This window comes from Oryx dammah, unplaced genomic scaffold, assembly GCF_014754425.2.
Source record: "Oryx dammah isolate SB20612 unplaced genomic scaffold, SCBI_Odam_1.1 HiC_scaffold_19, whole genome shotgun sequence".
Classification (NCBI taxonomy): Eukaryota; Metazoa; Chordata; class Mammalia; order Artiodactyla; family Bovidae; genus Oryx; species Oryx dammah.
Window position 1 is genome coordinate 14,345,255 of NW_024070203.1, and position 17,010 is coordinate 14,362,264.

The following is a 17,010-nucleotide window of genomic DNA, read 5'->3' on the forward strand; positions in this document are numbered from 1 at the left end:
TTCTCCTTCCCCCGTTCACCCAGGTCCAGACAACTTAGTGAACACTTTGCTTCCAGGTGAGAAACAAGGACATCACAGTCAAGAGCGATTCCAGCCATCCAGGGCAACCAGGAAGGAGGATACCTGCCATCCGGCAGCTGCTCCCCTGCAGTGAGCACTGAAGATACTGTGATAGCACTGAAGATACCCAGGTAGCTGAGATGCATATGAAAGGAATGACCTCAGTGAGCCCAGACTGTGGCATCTTCCCATACAGAGGAAAACCAGAAAATGCTTAACTCCAGACAACTGGTTTTCTTTAATTGACAAGAAATACTTCGGATGTTCAGACTACACGCCTTGTGTTACAAACTCCTATATAAGCTAACTCCTCTCTGCCCTGCTCCTTGGAGCAATTCTCTCTGGGTCACTTGAGATGCTGCCCTCCAGGCTTGCAGTCCTAAACATTCCCAATGAATAAAACATAACTCTCAACTATTAGGCTGCGACTTTCTTTTAAGTCGACGCTGGGGTCTTTTTCTCAGGAGACCTGGTGGTTGACCTAGCAACCCTGAGCCCCTGGAGCCCAAGAATCTAGGACCTCCTCCTGCCTCCCACCCCGGCCCGAACATGGCACTGGGCACCCCCAGGGCACCTGCACAGACTTGGGATTCTGTGACCCTATCTGAGGGTGGGAGTCGGAGACAGCAACCAGAGCTGGGCAGAGGGTGAGAGCCGGGCGAGCTGCAGACCCAGCTGATGCCTCTGTCTACAGCCTGCCGAGGGGGAGGCAGCGGGAGGTGGGGAAGGGCAGAGAGCCCAGCATCTGGCAGGCAGGGGTGTGCTGGGCTGGAGGGTGTGGGCCAGGCAGGGTGGGGCAGGTCCCCGCCCCTCCCACCAGCACCTGTCCCAACTATAAGGCCTCCAGAGAGGGGGAGGGCCGCCAGTGCTCCCAGAGGTGCCCCAAGATGAAGACAGCCTTGCTGTTCCTCGTCGCCTTGGCTGCAGCTGCTGGGCCAGGTGAGGGGCTGGGTGGGGGCTGGGGGAGTGGGGAGCCAGACCCTGGAAGCCTGGAGTGGCTTCTCTCTAGGCACGGAGAACCCTGGGCTTGCGGGGGCTAGAACAAAGCGAACCCCACACCTTAGCTTCGTGGGATCACAGACTTAACAATAGTTCCGAATCAGAGAATCTTACAGTCAGTCAACCCAGCGGATCAGACACGCGGAGGGAGCAATGCTGGGGGATGTCTTGATAGGCTTCTCCCCGAGAAAGACAGAGGCCAGAGGCCAGCCCCAATGCCCACCCCCAGGCCCCAGGGCCCTCCCAGGGTCGCCCATCTCCCTACAGGCTCAGCATGGCCAAACTGACAGCCCCCAGGGTGCCAACTCAGCCTCAGGTCCTCACCGTGGGCTGCACACTGCCCACTGCGAGACAGTCCCCAGGGAGGGGACAGCAGCCAGGTCCTGTGAGCTGCTGTTAGCACACCCCAGAGCCTCTGATGCCCCTGGGGAAGGGTCTTAGTGCAGCCATATTGGCCTCCTCGCCAGTCCTCTAGAGACGCCCAGTGCTGGACAGCTCCTCCAAGGAGTGGGAGGCGCCAGGGCCCCAGCCAACGGGGGCGTCACCTCCTGCCTCCCGGGGCTGTGTGCAGATGTGAGCCCTGGGGAGGCCCAGGGACCTCAGCGCAACTGGCCCAGGGCAGGGGTGGCAGAGGGCTCTGTCTCGCAGGGTCCTGCAGCCTCTCTGGGGGGCTCCCTGGGGACTGCTGAAGCCCTGGCTCTCTCCCCAGCCCAGGCGCTGCACTGCCACGTGTGCAGCAGCTCCAGCAACTGCAAGAAACCGCAGGTCTGCTCGGCCAGCTCCGGCTTCTGCAAAACTGTGGTCAGGGGTGAGTGATCTGGCGGAGGGAAGGAGGCCCTGTGGGGCACCCCAGGGCTTGAGGATCATCCCTGGGGAGGCTGGTGGAAGGGATCTCAGTGACGGTCTGGTCCTGGTGGCGATGGAAGCTGGGACTTGGGAGGCCCTGGGGGACAGGGGTGCCACCTGGCCTGACCTCGCCCACCCATCCCCAGTGGAGCCTCTGTCTGGAAACCTGGTGGAGAAGAACTGCTCCGTGTGGTGCACGCCCACGAACAGCCAAGTCGGCAAGGGCCAGGAGACCACCTTGTGCTGCAACGGCGACCTGTGCAACGAGAGTCTGCAGAGCTGGCAGAGCGCTGCGCCCACCCACACCAGTGCCCACCTCGCCCTGGCGCTGGCTTGCGGCCTCCTCGCCCTCCTCTGGGCCCCTGGCCTGTGACCCCCAGAACCAGGGCTCCACCCCCTCCTCTCCCTGACCAGGATGGAGGCTCAGACACCCGGGGCTGGGGGCTCCGCAGACGGTCTGGGGCTGGCGGGCAGCCGAGGGGCAGGAAGAGCTGAAGGCTTGGAGACGCCCTGGCCTGGAGCAAGAGGACGCGCCTCCCTCCTGGAGCAGCGGGGTGGGGGAGGGGACAGGAGGCCTTCCGCTCCCTCCTGATTTCATCTTCATGCTGTTTGGTTTCTGTTTGTTTTTCTACTCAAAGCCCAGCGTTGGAATAAATGACTGAAAACCAGTGTGGTCGTGTGGGTGCTATTCCGGAGTGGAGGGGGTGGGTGGCGGCGGTCATCTGCACACACAGGCCCCCAAGTCCCAGGTCTTGTCACCCAGAACCAGTTTCGGCAGCATGCACAAAGCCTGAAGTGCCCCCGTCACCCCGCCTTGCTGGAGGGGACATGACCCTCCTCAGGCCCTTCCTCTGCAGCCCCAGACCAGGAAGGCCCTCCTGGGAGAGGCCTGAGCAGAAGCAGGGCGCAGAAGCTGGTGGGTGCAGCCGTGATGGGCAGTTTGAGCTCTCCACCTGGCTGCCTGGGACCACCCGATGGAACACCCCGCCCACCCTGCCAGCCCTTACCCAGCGCCCACATCCAAGCCCCGGCGGCCCAGGGTCGCTAGGATCCCGCTTTGTCCTACCAGGTGGCCTTGAGCAAGGCCCTTCCGCTCCCGGAGCCTGGGAGCCCTACGCGTGCCAGCGGCGCGCGCCCGGGGAAGCCAGCGCGCCGCAGTGTCGGAGGTCCGAGGTCCCGGCGCCCGTGCGCTGCTGGCCTCTCCGTCTCCGCCCTCGCAGGGCCTGCGATCCGGCCGCCGCTCCTGCTGCATCGGGAATATTCCGAGGATCAGCGCGCCTCCCGGTGGCCACACCCGAGAGCCGGGCCTTGGGAGGAGCTGCTAAGGCATGGTGCCCCGCCCCTAACTCGGAGCCCACTAGGGGCCCTGGGAACCCGCAGCAGGGAGTGAAAAGAACGGGTCAGACCCGCGGGCCACGGAGGTCGGGCAGAGGGACTGCATCGCGCCGGGCGAGGGCTGTGCCTTGCCCTCAGAGGGTCCCCACGGCAGGCTGCCCGTGTGGCTGGGCTTTGGATCAAGCGGTGGGGAGTAGGGACAGGGACGTTCACCTGGAGGGAAGGGAGGGCGATTCCACAGGGGACCCCCAACCCCACCTGGAAGCCCGGGGCAACCGGCGAAGTTCTGAACGGAGGATGTTGTCGCCACGTGGGACCAGGAAAGGCTCCGCAGAGGGGACATCCCTCAAGGGACAACCCAGGCCACGTGGCCCAGGAGGAGCTGAGAGGTAGAAGGCGCCTTCCAATTCCTGGGAGCGCCAATTGCGCCCAGGCGGGAGCAGCGTCTGTGACTGAGGGCGGCAGTGAAGGGCAGGGTGGCCTTCCAGAGCTGCTGGGCAGCAGCCGCCTGCCCCGTGTCTGTGTCTCCAGCAGCTGAATTAGTGACCTCGTTGTTTGGATCATTCAGTGTGAATGCAGGTGGCATGGGTTTAAGGTTTTCATCCTGCCTCCCCTGTTCTCTGTCCACCTGTTCGTTTTTCCTTTCCTCTCTTTTCTGTCTTCTCTTCCGTGAAGAGATTAATCTTTTGTGATTCCATTTTATCTCCTTTGTTACTTTATTAAGCAGAGCTCTTTGATTTTTCTTTTCTTCCTCTGTCTTTTCTTTTTTTTTTTAATTTTAGAAAAGAATTCTTTCTGCTTTTGCATGTCTGAAAACTTTATTTCCCCTTCACTTTTCAGAGATGTTTTCACTGGGCATGTAACTCCAAGTTGTTTGTCTTGCTTTTGTGCTTTGGTATTTCAAACACTGCTTCACTGCACTGGCTTCACTGTTTCTGACAAGAAATCTGCTGGCATCCCTATCTCCAATCCTCTGTGCATCATATAATCTCTGCTTCTAGTGTTTAAGCAGTTAATCACACAATGTGCTTTAGTATCAGTTCAGTCGCTCAGTCGTCTCTGACTCTTTGCGACCCCATGAATTGCAGCACGCCAGGCCTCCCCCTGTCCATCACCATCTCCTGGAGTTCACTCACACTCACGTCCATCGAGTCAGTGATGCCATCCAGCCATCTCATCCCCTTCTCCTACTGCCCCCAATCCCTCCCAGCATCAGAGTCTTTTTCAGTGAGTCAACTCTTCACATGAGGTGGCCAAAGTACTGGAGTTTCAGCTTTAGCATCATTCCTTCCAAAGAACATCCAGGACTGATCTCCTTCAGAATGGACTGGTCAGATCTCCTTGCAGTCCAAGGGACTCTCAAGAGTCTTCTCCAATACCACAGTTCAAAAGCATCAATTCTTCGGCGCTCAGCTGTCTTCACAGTCCAACTCTCACATCCATACGTGACTGCTGGAAAAACCATAGCCTTGACTAGACAGACCTTTGTTGGCAAAGTAATGTCTCTGCTTTTGAATATGCTATCTAGGTTGGTCATAACTTTTCTTCCAAGGAGTAAGCGTCTTGTAATTTCATGGCTGCAGTCACCATCTGCAGTGATTTTGGAGCCCCAAAAATAAAGTCTGACACTGTTTCCACTGTTTCCCCATCTGTTTCCCATGAAGTGATGGGACCAGATGCCATGATCTTCGTTTTCTGAATGTTGAGCTTTAAGCCAACTTTTTCACTCTCCTCTTTCACTTTCATCAAGAGGCTTTTCAGTTCCTCTTCACTTTCTGCTTTGGTATAGTTTTCTTCAATCTCTTGTGCTTGAAGTTCATTGAACTTCTGGGTTCCATGGGTTTGATAGTTTCCCTGAGGGGAATTCAGGGTGGAGGAAAACAGGATACTGGCCCTAGATATCTAAAGTAGAGGTGTTAGTCACTCAGTCATGTCCAATTCTTTGGTATCCCATGGACTACATAGCCCGCCAGGCTCCTCTGTCCATGGAATTCTCCAGGCAAGAATACTGGAATGGGTTGCCATTCCCTTTTCCAGGGGAATCTTCCTGACCCAGGGATTGAACCTGGCTCTCGTGCATTGCAGGCGGATTCTTTACCCTTTGAGCCACCAGGAAAGCCCAGTAGTCCTCAGTAGGGTCCCCAAATAAAACATTAACGTGTGGCTTTTAGGGTGTACAGTGTTGTTTTGCTTTCCAGTCGACACAAGGTTTGTCCTCCAACCTCGTGTGAGCTCTGGGAACTCTTCCTAATGTTTTATCTGTCTTTAGTTTTCGTCAGTTTGATTACTGTGTACACTTGTGTTCCTCCTTGGGTTCATCCTGCCTGGGACTCTCTGCACTTCCTGGACTTGGTTGACTGTTTCCTTTCCCACATTGGAGACCTTTTCAGCTATTATCCCTTCAGATACTTTCTCGAGCCCTTTCTCTTTCTTTCTCTTCTCCTTCTAGGATCCCCTATAAGGTGAAATGTTGGTGCATTTAATGTTGTCCCAGAGGTCTCTTATAGTGTTCTTATTTCTTTTTATTCTTTTTTCTATATTCTGTTTTGCTTTAGTGATTTTCACCATTCTATCTTCCAGGTCACTTATCCATTCTTCTGCCCTTGTTATTCTGCTATTGATTCTTTCTAGGGTATTGTTTATCTCTGTTATTTGTTCTGTAGTTCTTCCAGTTCTTTGGTAAACATTTCTTGCATCTTCCGCATTCTTTTTCCAAGCTCCTGAATCATCTTCACTGTCCCTATTCTGAATTCTTTTTCTGGAAGTGAAAGGTTGTTGCTGAACCACGAAAGACGCCAGGATTCTTGGCCTCTGGAGGAAAAGAATTCAATCCGGGGCCAGTGACAAGGCTTGATCGCTTCTGACATACATGTCAGATGGGAGCAGAAAGAGTGCCCCCCTGCTAGTCTTTAGCTGGATGTTACATAGCTACTAGCAGGTTGCTGATTAGAGAAAGGACATGTCTCAAAACTCAGAGAATGGCACCAGGCCCCTCACCCACAACATGCATTGAGATAACATTGGCACCAAGTGAGTCATCCCGGGCATATAAAATGATTGACATGAATCTTGAAGAAAGGCAGATTTACATACAAATATATACTTTCATTAACATAGATTAGAACAACGTATGAGTATAACAAACTAGTTTGTCAAGTAGGTTCTGAGCCTTTAGGTGGAACCGACTTGAAGACAGAGTCTAGGGTAAATGCAAAGTACATTAACATAGCTTAAGACAAATATTTCCATAAGGAAAATGCATTGGTTAGCTCAAGATTTAAGACAAGTTAAGTTCAGGTGGTACCAGGTGTCATTATGGCAACACAGAATTTTAAGAGAAACCTCCTTTTAAATTTGTATAGAGAAGGAAAAAAATATAACACTAGTTTGTTTCCTCCTGCTGTTTAAGAGAGAGAGAAAAAATGTCTGACACTTGCAGCTGCTTTCCTCTGTTTGGAGACGCCTGACCTTCCTGCCTGTTACCCTCTCAGAAGATTGCCTATCTCCACTTCATTTAGCTTTTTCTCTGAGGATTTATCTTGTTCTTTCATCTGGAAGACAATCCTATGCTCCTTCATTCGGATTAGCTTTCTGTGACTGCGGTTTTCCATTTTGGAGGCTGCGGGATTGTAGTTCTTCTTGCTTGCTTGCTTCTTGTAGTTTGTCTGCCCTCTGGTGGATAAGGCTAAAAGGCAAGCTTCCTGATGGGAGGAACTGGTGTCAGAGAAAATTGGGTCTCCCTCTGGTGGGCAGACCATGCTCAGTAAAACTTAAATCCAATTGTCCGCTGATGGGCTGGGTTCCTTCCATGTTAGTTGTTTGGCCTGAGGGGACTCAGCTGTGGAGACCACAGGCTTTACAGTAGGGCTAACGGCGATCTCCAAGAGGGCTTACACCAAGGGTCACCTCCCGGGACTGCTGCTGGCGGTGTCCCTGTTCCCGTGGCAAGCCACTGCCTACCCTCACCTCCGCAGGAGACTCTCCAACACTCACAGGTAGGTTTGGCTCAGGCTCCTGTGGGCTCACTGCTCCTTTCCCCTGGTTCCTGGTGCACACAAGGTTTCGCCTGTGCCCTGCAAGTGTGGAGTCTCTGTTTTCCCCAGTCCCGTGGAAATCCTGCAATCCAGTCCCGCTGGACTTCAAGCTCAGATTCCCTGGGGATTGCTAGTCCCTTTGCCGGATCCCCGGGATGGGCAGCCTGACGTGGGGCTCAGAACCTTCATAACTGTGTGAGAACTTCTTTGGTGGTGTTCTCCCATGTGTAAGGTGCCCACCTGGCAGGTGTGGGTTTTGATTTAATCATGATTGTGCCCCTCCTACCCTTCCAGTACGGCTTCCCTGGTGGCTCAGACAGTGAAGCATCTGCCTGCAATGTGGGAGACCCAGGTTCGACCACTGGGTTGGGAAGATCCTCTGAAGAAAGAAATGGCAACCCATTCCAGTACCCTTGCTTGGAAAATCCCATGGATAGAGCAGCCTGGTATGCTACAGTCCATGGGGTCGCAAAGAGTCAGACATGACTGAGCGACTTCACTCACTCACTCACTCACTACCATCTCATTATGGCTTGTTCTCTGAGCTTGGACGTGGGTATCTTTTTCTGATGGGTTCCAGCATCCTCTGATCAATGGCTGTTTAACAGCTATTTGTGACTTTGGTTCTCTTTCAAGAGAAGATTATCGAACGTCCTTCTGCTCCGCCATCTTGAGCCAATCTCTTTTATTGTTACTCTGGCTAGAAGAATAACTATTTTTTCACAGTGACTGATGATCCGATCTGACTGAATGTCCTAAACTCTCTAATATTTTTTGATGGAACTTCCTAAAAGCAAATTCTGATGAACTTCTTTTGAACTCTAACTAACTTTGGGGTGCTTCAGAGGACTTTTGAGGCAGCCCAAAGAAAGATATTAAACTAATGAGGTTAATTTGGTGTGTTTAAGGTGCATGGGAAGTACTGTCAAATAAGTAACAAATCTTCTCAGGTTATATTATATGGTAAATGTTACTAATGGAGATAATCTAGAAATTATATAGAATTCATAAAGATTTGATATGTATTGGTAAAATGTTATCAGTCATAATTCTAGTTACTATCTATCACATGTCACAGTAGTAACCAAGTTACCTTGTCAGTTTCATTGTAATCAGATTTTATACATGCCTTCTTGAGCCATTTTTCATTATAGAAAGCTATAGTTTCACTCTGGTGCCTTTACAAAAATACTACCTCTTCAAGATTTATTGAAGGGTCTTTCTAAGATTAAACTAAAATTAACTAGATGAACAAATTTTGTTATTAATAATGAGCTGGTACCAAACTGGAATCTGGCTTTCTCTCTCTGTTAAGAGAACAAAGTTTTCTTGGAATGCAGCTTTTAACAACAGGCTATATAAATTTCTTTGCCTTCAAGTGATTTATATTTGTTTTTAAAATCTTCTGTCACTTTGATAAAGTAAATGAGTATTATTTCACAATGATCTATGAAGATTATGGCACACAGAGATAAAGCTCATTCTGTGTCTACAAAAAATTAACCCCTTGTTGTCAGACTTTTGCTATCCTGATATCCTTAAAACACAACAGTCTACTCCTAAATCAGGGAATTTAAAATGAATAAACAATAACTATAAATTTAAAAAAAATCAAGGGTATGGGAAATCCAAGACGGCTGCTTGGCTTTTTCCCAGCTCCTTGACAAACCTTATTTTCTGTCTGAAGGGTTAAAGCCGTCCCTGGTTTCAGGGCTGATGTCCTCACAATGAAAAACAAAAGGTTAGAAAATATGTTTCCCATCTGGAATATAATTTCTACAATCTCCAGTGATCAAGACACCCACTTAACTGGACAAATCATAGAAACCTTAAGAAAAAAATGCACAAACTTCTTGAAATTATCCCTGTCACTGCAATCTTCAATCATTAGGCATGGTCAATGCCACTGATGGAAAACTGGACTCAAACAGAACAAAAATTAATTACACGGGATTCAATGAACAGCTAAATATGATTATAATTTTTATGACTTGTCTGACATACTAATGGCTTCTAGTCTTTGTTTTTCAGATATAGAAAAGCCCTTTTCCTCAAGCGACTTTTGATTTATAACAATTTGGTAATATACACCTGTGGATAAAATTAAAATATTTTTTAAAAACTTAAAATATTTTTCTTTTCTCTCTGCCTGATTACTTCAAAAATTGGAGACCCTTGAGGTCAAAGCAAATTTATCAAGTGAATGGAAAAGACTGTCTCTTGACATATACAAGAATCTAGACATTCAGTTCAGTTCAGTTCAGTTCAGTTCAGTCGCTCAGTCGTGTCCGACTCTTTGCGACCCCATGAACCGCAGCACGCCAGGCCTCCCTATCTATTACAAACTCCCGGAGTCCACCCAAACCCATGTCCATCAAGTCGGTGATGCCATCCAACCATCTCATCCTCTGTCTTTCCCAGCATTAGAGTCTTTTCAAATGAATCAGATATTCTGGGTACCAAAAAAAGAGATGTGTGTGTTAGTCGCTCAGTTCTGTCTGACTCTTTACAACCCCATGGACTATAGCCCTTCAGGTTCTTCTGTCAATGAAATTCTCCAGGCAAGAATACTGGAGTGGGTAGCCATTCCCTTCTCCAGGGGATCTTCCCGACCCAGGAATCGAACCCAGTTCTCCTGCATTGCAGGGAGACTCTTTATCATCTGAGCCACTAGAGCAGCACAGGTAAAATCTGAAGGCTTAAAAAAGCCTATATGAGCAATTACATTTATAGCATAAGCAGGCCATGCTTATTGAAACCAGACTTATTTGGAACAAATCAGCCTTGATTTGGCTGATTTAATAAAAATAAGGATAATCTAGAGAGAAAAACTTTATTTCAATAGTTTCAATATCCACCTTTGTGGATATTGAAATTTTGTATTTACTGAGGCTTTGCTATGTCCAAGATGACTCCTTGTTGCTCTGTTAAGCTATTATAAGATTTAATTGAATTAGTAGAAGAATATGCGAAGCTTGTTTCTGAAGCCAATCACAACAATCTACCTCCAGATGAAGACCAGATGCCCTGTCAGTTACAACTAAGAGATTATGGATGCTGGAAAAGGCGTCTTTTAAAGGACTGTCTCCAAACTAAATAAAAGGACCCATATCCGGCATTCTTAACTAGTACCTGTGGGATAATACTGAAGGGAACTGACTCTTGAATTCATATTTCCCACTTGAGAAAGGCCTGTGCACTGGCCTGTCTATAGAAAAGACTGTTGACCCCAAATAACAACCGTATTAAGATGAGAAGAAGACAACAACAGTAGAAGATAGCTGATTTTAAAATCTGGACCAGGCCTGTAAGAACCATCCAACTAATCCAACTGCACTGTCTACCAAATGTTTGTCTTCCTATCAAAATGGAAAGTTATCGTTTTACTTTTAACCATGCTTTTGACCCCAATGTTCAGGATTAAAAAAGAAAATTCCCTAGTGAAGCTGTCACAGACGTGTATCACTGCTTGTTTTAAGCGCACTGCTTAAAGCATATGTACAATGCTTGTGTGACGACTGGGGATAAATGATAAAATGTATAGCCTACAAAGCATTTCCCCATTCGCATATCTCTGAGCCGGTTCATGATATCTGATTAGTTTTCCCCCCGACATGGACAACTAGGCAAATATGTAAACAAAGAGGTCTAGCACTGAGGGAAATAAATGGACCCAGAGCAGATAACTGTGTCACTCTGGCAACATTGGAAAAATATATTGATGGCCAGTGCCATTTATGGAAAGATTTGCAATCAAAAGGGGGAAATGACGGAAGAAATTTTTGCATATTGAAGTATGGGAAATCATTCTGGCTTATACATGACTGTTTTGAACTTTAAGCTAACCAAAACAGCCTGTTTGTGGCCTATTAAACATGCATTGTACATCTGCTTTAGCCATTAAAAATTACATTGAAAAATCAGAATGGAATAACTGTGGTTCAGACATCCAAAGTGGAACTAGATTGTCAGTGTGGATACGGGTTCAGACATATTTCTATATTACTGAGAACTTGAGTTCTCTAAACTTGATCAGACTTGAGGACATCATCAGCCATTTTTAAAACGATATCTACTAGCAGCTGCCAATTGCAACCTTCTGGTCTTGAGGTCTTCTCGTAACTATGAAGTCTTTATCCTACTTTAAAAACAATAGTTTTTGAATTGTGGTGCTGGAGAAGACTCTTGAGAGTCCCCTGGACTGCAAAGAGATCAACCCAGTCAACCCTAAAGGAAATCAACCCTGACTACTCATTCGAAGGACTGATGCTGAAGCTGAAGCTCCAATACTTTGGTGACCTGATGCAAAGAGGTGACTCATTGGAAAAGACCCTGATGCTGGAAAACATTGAGGGCAGGAGGAGAAGAGGGCGACAGAGGACGAGATAGTTGAATGGCATCACTGACTCAGTGGACATGAGTTTGAGCAAACTCGGGGAGATAGGTGAAAGACAGAGAAGCCTGACGTGCCACAATCCATGGAGTTGCAAAGAGTTGGACATGACTGAGTAACTGAACAACAAAAACTAGCAAATGAGACAACTCAACCTATAGTCTCCCAGCAAAAGACTGCTTGGTTACTGAATGTATGTAAACAGGAAACACTCCAAAACTTATTTTTCCTGGTTGCCATCAAAAAACAGGAAGACTTCTTTGAAAAAGACTACAAAGATGTGTTTTAACCATTATCTTCATTGCAGTATGTATGTCTAATAATTTTCAGATGGTTGTCCAGGTGCTAGAGCAAAGCAATCAAAGAGATACAATATTTTCTTAATACAAAATATTGACATTAATCTTGAACTCAAGATTATTTCCAACTCTGTGCCCATTCCCCAAATTAGGCAGGACTACGAGAATCCCAGGGATGGGGGAGCCTGGTGAGCTGCCGTCTCTGGGGGTCACACAGAGTCGGACACGACTGAAACGACTTAGCAGCAGCAGCAGCACGCCCCACTTCAGCAGGACGTAACCAGAGCAGTTGTTATCCCATTCCCTACAGAGCTGAGGAAAATGGAAATAGAACAGAAACTAAGTTCCTCTGCCAAGTTTACAATTAACCTCTCAATCTAGAACTTTCTTCCCTTTCTTGTTCTGCATCTGTTTTGAGCAATACCAAAGAAAAGGTGGGACTTGAAGCCATCTACAAGACTCTGTATCCTTGTCTTTGGAAGTAAAATTCTGACTCGGGAGTTAATAATTGGAAATGTGAAAATGTAGAAACAAAATAGCTGTTGGGTTGGGGAACCGGTAAGGATGTAGACTGTAATTCTGCCCCATAGTAGAACCACCAAACTCCCAGATCCCCGAAATATCTGCACAAAGACCTGACACACATTCCTAACTTGTTTTACAGGAAGCAGACCCCCCTCCCCGCAGATGAAAACTGCTGACCACAAGGACATAGACCCTAGACTGGCTAAAACCAGAAGGTTGATGATGCTTGAAACTCCACCCTGACACCAGCCAATCCAAGGCTTGTCCACAAGTTGATCATGCTCCTTGAGCACTATAAACTCCTCACCACCCGCCCAGGGTGGGCCGGGCAGTCTTGAGGGCACTAGCCCACTGTGGCCCCCTTTGCCGGCAAAGCAATCAAAGCTCCTCTTTTCTGCTTCACCCACAACTCTGCCTCTGCATTTCTATTTGGCAGCAGTGAACAGAGGCTGAATTTGGCAACACCCTTAATTCATCATGATCTGAGGATGAAGGCCACAATACACGCAGGTTTCCACACCCTTGTGTTTATTTTACGCCTCATTAGGTTGTCAGCTTAATGATGTCAAGAATATTTGGGAATGTTTGTCAGTTTTATCCCCAACACCTGGCACCTGTGGCATCTCAGTGACTATTTGGCAAACAGGGTGACCAACCGTCCCAGTCCATCCAGAGAGAGTGCCCACCTCACTTTGGAGGCTCAGCGCCTTGGGCCCCCAAAATGGCTCCGCTCTTTGAAAGAAAAATAAAATTTAGGGTCAAAGGAAATGTATTCTTTTCTCACATTAGAAAAAAAAAATTTAGAGCCCATGAAAATCTTAAATTTCGCCTTAAACATAATTATTAATGTTTAAGGGAGTTATGAAACAGTGGACTCCTTTCAAGACTTGCTTTAACCCTGCGCTGGGTGGGACCGGGTGTGGGGAGGGGGCCCAGAGATGCTGGGTGGCTTGCGTAGGTCACACTACAGGTAAAGGAGGGCCAGGTTGGGGACCCAGATGCCCGGTCCAGAAGCCGGCTCCACTCCCCCCAGCCCTCCCTGTTAAACTGAGTGGAAGGAAGGAGGGGCGCAGCTGCGGGGGTGCGGGGCTGACTAGTAATCCGGGGTGAGTGGGCGGCTGCGGCTGCGGCTGCTGGAAGCAGAGAGCGAGGCAGGGCCAGACGTGCCCCGCGGTGCGCGTGCGTCTGAGCATCGCGTGGGTGTCCCGCGGGGCCTAAACACCTGGGCACCATGGACTGTTGCCGGGGGTCCCAGCCCCTTAGGAGGGACGAGCCCGTCGGCGGGCCGGGCGAGACGGGGCGGGGCCTGCAGTGAGGTCACCGCGACGGGCGGCTCTGCCGCAGGGGCGGCGACGCGGCGTGGTCACTGCGGGGCGCTCGGAGGGACGGCAGCGCTGTCAGACCCGAGTTGCAGGGGCTGGAGAGCGGCCGCGGGTGAGTCCCAGGCGCAACGGGACCTTGGTGTGGTGAATGAAGGTCATGGTTGAGGTCATCCCCCAACTTGGGACCGCAATCTCGGGGGCGGGGCTCCCCGGGAGGGGCAGGGGAAGAGCTGGCGGCCTTACTCAGACCTTCGATACCCCGAGGGGGACGCCCTGAAAATGGGTCATGGAAGACGGGTTTGTTGTTTTCTGGAAGGGGAGAGTGATTTAGGCCCCCTTGGCGCAGAGGCGGGGCTAGACTGTCCCCACGCAGGGAGGGAAGTCGTAGTCGGATTCGCCCAGAGCCTGTCTAGAGAAGGGGCATCTCCGCTCCAAACAGCGGATCCGGCTGGGAAGTTCTTGTCCTGCCCAAGGGCCCCCCTGCAGTCCTTTTAGAGTGCATCCCCTGCAGACTGGACAGAGCTGCAGCCCACCAGTGCCGTGAGCCTTGCAGTGGCTGAGGGCTCCAGAGGCCTCCCAGGAGAGGGGCCCTGAAAGCCCATGCAAGGACACACCAGAGGAACAGGGGAGGGGAGGAGGGAGGCTAGACCCGCTCCCGGGCCCAAGGGCGCCCTTGTACTCAGGGTCCTGGGTCGGAGAGGGCTGGGTGCCAGCTCCCTAGGGCCCCTGCCTCAACCATCCCCAGGGAGGGTGTGGGTTCTGGCCTAGCATTCAAGCTTTCCCCTCCAGCCTTCACTTGGCACCCCACCCTAGCTGTGGCACTGCCTCCTCTGGTGTGCACAGGTCTTGGCCTTTTGCAGTCACTGGTGTCTCTCGTTGAAGTATCCCCCCCCCCTGCTTCCTTCTCATCTCATTCATATCTCCTTCCCTAGGAAGCCTTCCAGGCTGAGCTGGGTGGCCCCTCTGCCCAAGCTCCCTGTGGGTACCTCAGGCCCTGCTATAACCTCCCGTCCTCATTCCCTTCTGTGCAGGAATACAGCACCTCCAGTTGACCAGGAGCTCCGGGAGGGCCAGGGGTTGTCCCACCCTCTTGGTGCCCTGCCCCAGCCCTGGCCTGAGTTGAATCAAGGACCAACTGCTCTCCACATCCCTGCCCCCACTCTGCACTCTGGTCCCCGGCCATGACGCCCCTGCTCGCCCTGTTCCTGGTGGCCCTGGTGGGCCTCCCTGTGGGTAAGATGGACGGAGAACATAGGGATGGACAGACCCACCTTTGGGGTCAGCCAGGCTGAGTTGGGGGGATGGTGGCAGAAATCTCAGTGACCACCTCTCCTTCCAGCTCTTCCTGGGGAAGGGGATGGGACCTGGGGGCTGCGGGGCTGGACGAGGGGCCTCTGCCTGCTCTCTGATCCCCGCTTCCTGTGGGCCCTCCCCGGCCACAGCCCCAGCTCTGGACTGCCATGTGTGCGCCTACAACGGGGAGAACTGCTTCAACCCCATGCGCTGCCCGGCCATGGTCTCCTACTGCATGACGACGCGCACTTGTGAGTTCCTGGGGTGCTCCCCCAGCCCTCTCTGGGGAGCACCAGGGTGGGGCGGGGGGTAGCGTCGGGGAGGCTGAGGAGGGAGGCTCCCACCCGCTCCAGGATCCTTTCTGGGAGCCCCAGGTGGAGGGGATCCTGGCCTAGTGGCCCTGCACGCTCAGGTTGGCCCCTCTCAGGGTCCCGGCCTGCCTTCCCCCTCCTCTGCAGACTACACCCCGACCAGGATGAAGGTGAGCAAGTCCTGTGTGCCCAGCTGCTTTGAGACTGTGTACGATGGCTACTCCAAGCACGCATCCACTACTTCCTGCTGCCAGTATGACCTCTGTAACGGCGCTGGCCTTGCCACCCCTGCGACTCTGGCCCTGGCCCTTATACTCCTGGCCACCCTCTGGGGTCTGCTCTAAAGCCAGGGAGGGGAAAGCGCTGAGCAGCATAGCCCCACCCTCTCCCCCTGTACCCCCCACCCACCCTCTGCCCTCCCTGGACCCCCCAGCCACACCCAGGACTGTCTGCAAGAGGACTCTTGACCTCCCCCAGCCACCCTGAGGTCTGCTTCCCATTTGTGATCTGGTTTCCTAAAGGCTGATGGACTACACCTCCCCAGGCTTCTGGCTTTGACAATGCAGATAAGCCTCTCCTCATTCAAGGACTGGGACGTGGGCACACTGTGCTGTTGGCCCAGGAACACTGATTTGAAGGGGCCCTTTGAAATGGCAACCCACTCCAGTACTCTTGCCTGGAGAATCCCATGGACTGAGGAGCCTGGTGGGCTGCAGTCCACTGGGTCGCAAAGAGTCGGACACGACTGAGTGACTTTATTTATTTATTTATTTGGTCCCTCTGCCTTGTAGGTGTGCTGGAGGGGGAGGGACGATCGGGACCGAGGGTTGGGGGCCGGTTCCAGGAAGCAGGCTCTCCGGGGCTCCAGGAGGGCTGCCTGGGGCAGAGAGGGCTGGAGGTTGGAGGGAGGCAGGCCTGGGCCCCTGGGCTGTGCCCTCGTTCCAAGCAGCCCTGGCAGGGGAGGGACTAGCTTGGCCTGAAGAGGCCCCCGAGGGCCCTCCCGATCGGGCGCTGGGGCCCTGCGCAGGACGTGGGTCCAGATAGATCAGGCTATATTTGGTGGAGCTTGAGAGCTGATCCCGGGGCTATTTTTGGGCCAGGAGGGAAGGGTGCTGAGCCGCGGCCACCCGAAGCCTGGCCTCCTGCCCTAAGTAGGCCTGGCGGAGAGCGCCCTTTTACGGAGTGAACTCTAGCCGGGTGCCCGGGAGGCCGAGGACGGGAGGAGGGATCACAGCAGAAGGATCGGGCCGTCCTCCCTCCGCGCGCAGCGGGCGTTTCCTCGCCCCTGGCCTCGGGCAATCGCAACAGGGTCCTGACTGAAGGGGAGCATGGCGCGCCGGCCTTGGTCCCGAAGGCCATGCCAGCTGGCTCAGGGGTTTCGCGGCCCCTCGACTCTGACCCTGCCCGCGGGGAGGGGGAGAGCTCTGCACCGGCTGGAGCGCTCCTGCCTCATCCCTAGGAGCGGCTGTCAGCTGCCCGCAAATCACGCTGGGTCTCGAGACCCCCAGGGGCCCAGAAAGACAGAGTCGCGTCCGACTCCTTACGACCCCACAGACTGTAGCCCCCCAGGCTCCTCTGTCCTTGGGATTCTCC

At 51.7% G+C, this 17,010-nt stretch overlaps 2 protein-coding genes across 4 annotated transcripts; both read left to right on the forward strand.

Annotated features, from left to right (window-relative positions):
- Positions 1-916: 916 nt before the first annotated feature.
- LY6D (lymphocyte antigen 6 family member D) lies at positions 917-2,574 on the forward strand. Its single transcript, XM_040261656.1, has 3 exons — positions 917-999; positions 1,769-1,867; positions 2,052-2,574. The coding sequence occupies exons 1-3, from the start codon at positions 948-950 to the stop codon at positions 2,276-2,278; spliced, it is 378 nt and encodes a 125-aa protein (XP_040117590.1). The 5' UTR covers positions 917-947; the 3' UTR covers positions 2,279-2,574.
- Positions 2,575-13,425: 10,851 nt separating this feature from the next.
- Positions 13,426-16,060, forward strand: LOC120878784 (ly-6/neurotoxin-like protein 1). 3 transcript variants are annotated; one of them, XM_040261660.1, is made up of 4 exons: positions 13,426-13,925; positions 14,845-15,046; positions 15,256-15,357; positions 15,565-16,060. In XM_040261660.1, the coding sequence occupies exons 2-4, from the start codon at positions 14,995-14,997 to the stop codon at positions 15,759-15,761; spliced, it is 351 nt and encodes a 116-aa protein (XP_040117594.1). In that variant the 5' UTR covers positions 13,426-13,925; positions 14,845-14,994; the 3' UTR covers positions 15,762-16,060. The 3 variants fall into 3 exon arrangements, with proteins under 3 accessions (XP_040117594.1, XP_040117593.1, XP_040117595.1); XM_040261661.1 differs by lacking the exon at positions 13,426-13,925 and adding an exon at positions 14,012-14,110; XM_040261659.1 differs by having other exon boundaries at positions 13,650-13,925; positions 14,845-15,357.
- Positions 16,061-17,010: the final 950 nt, after the last annotated feature.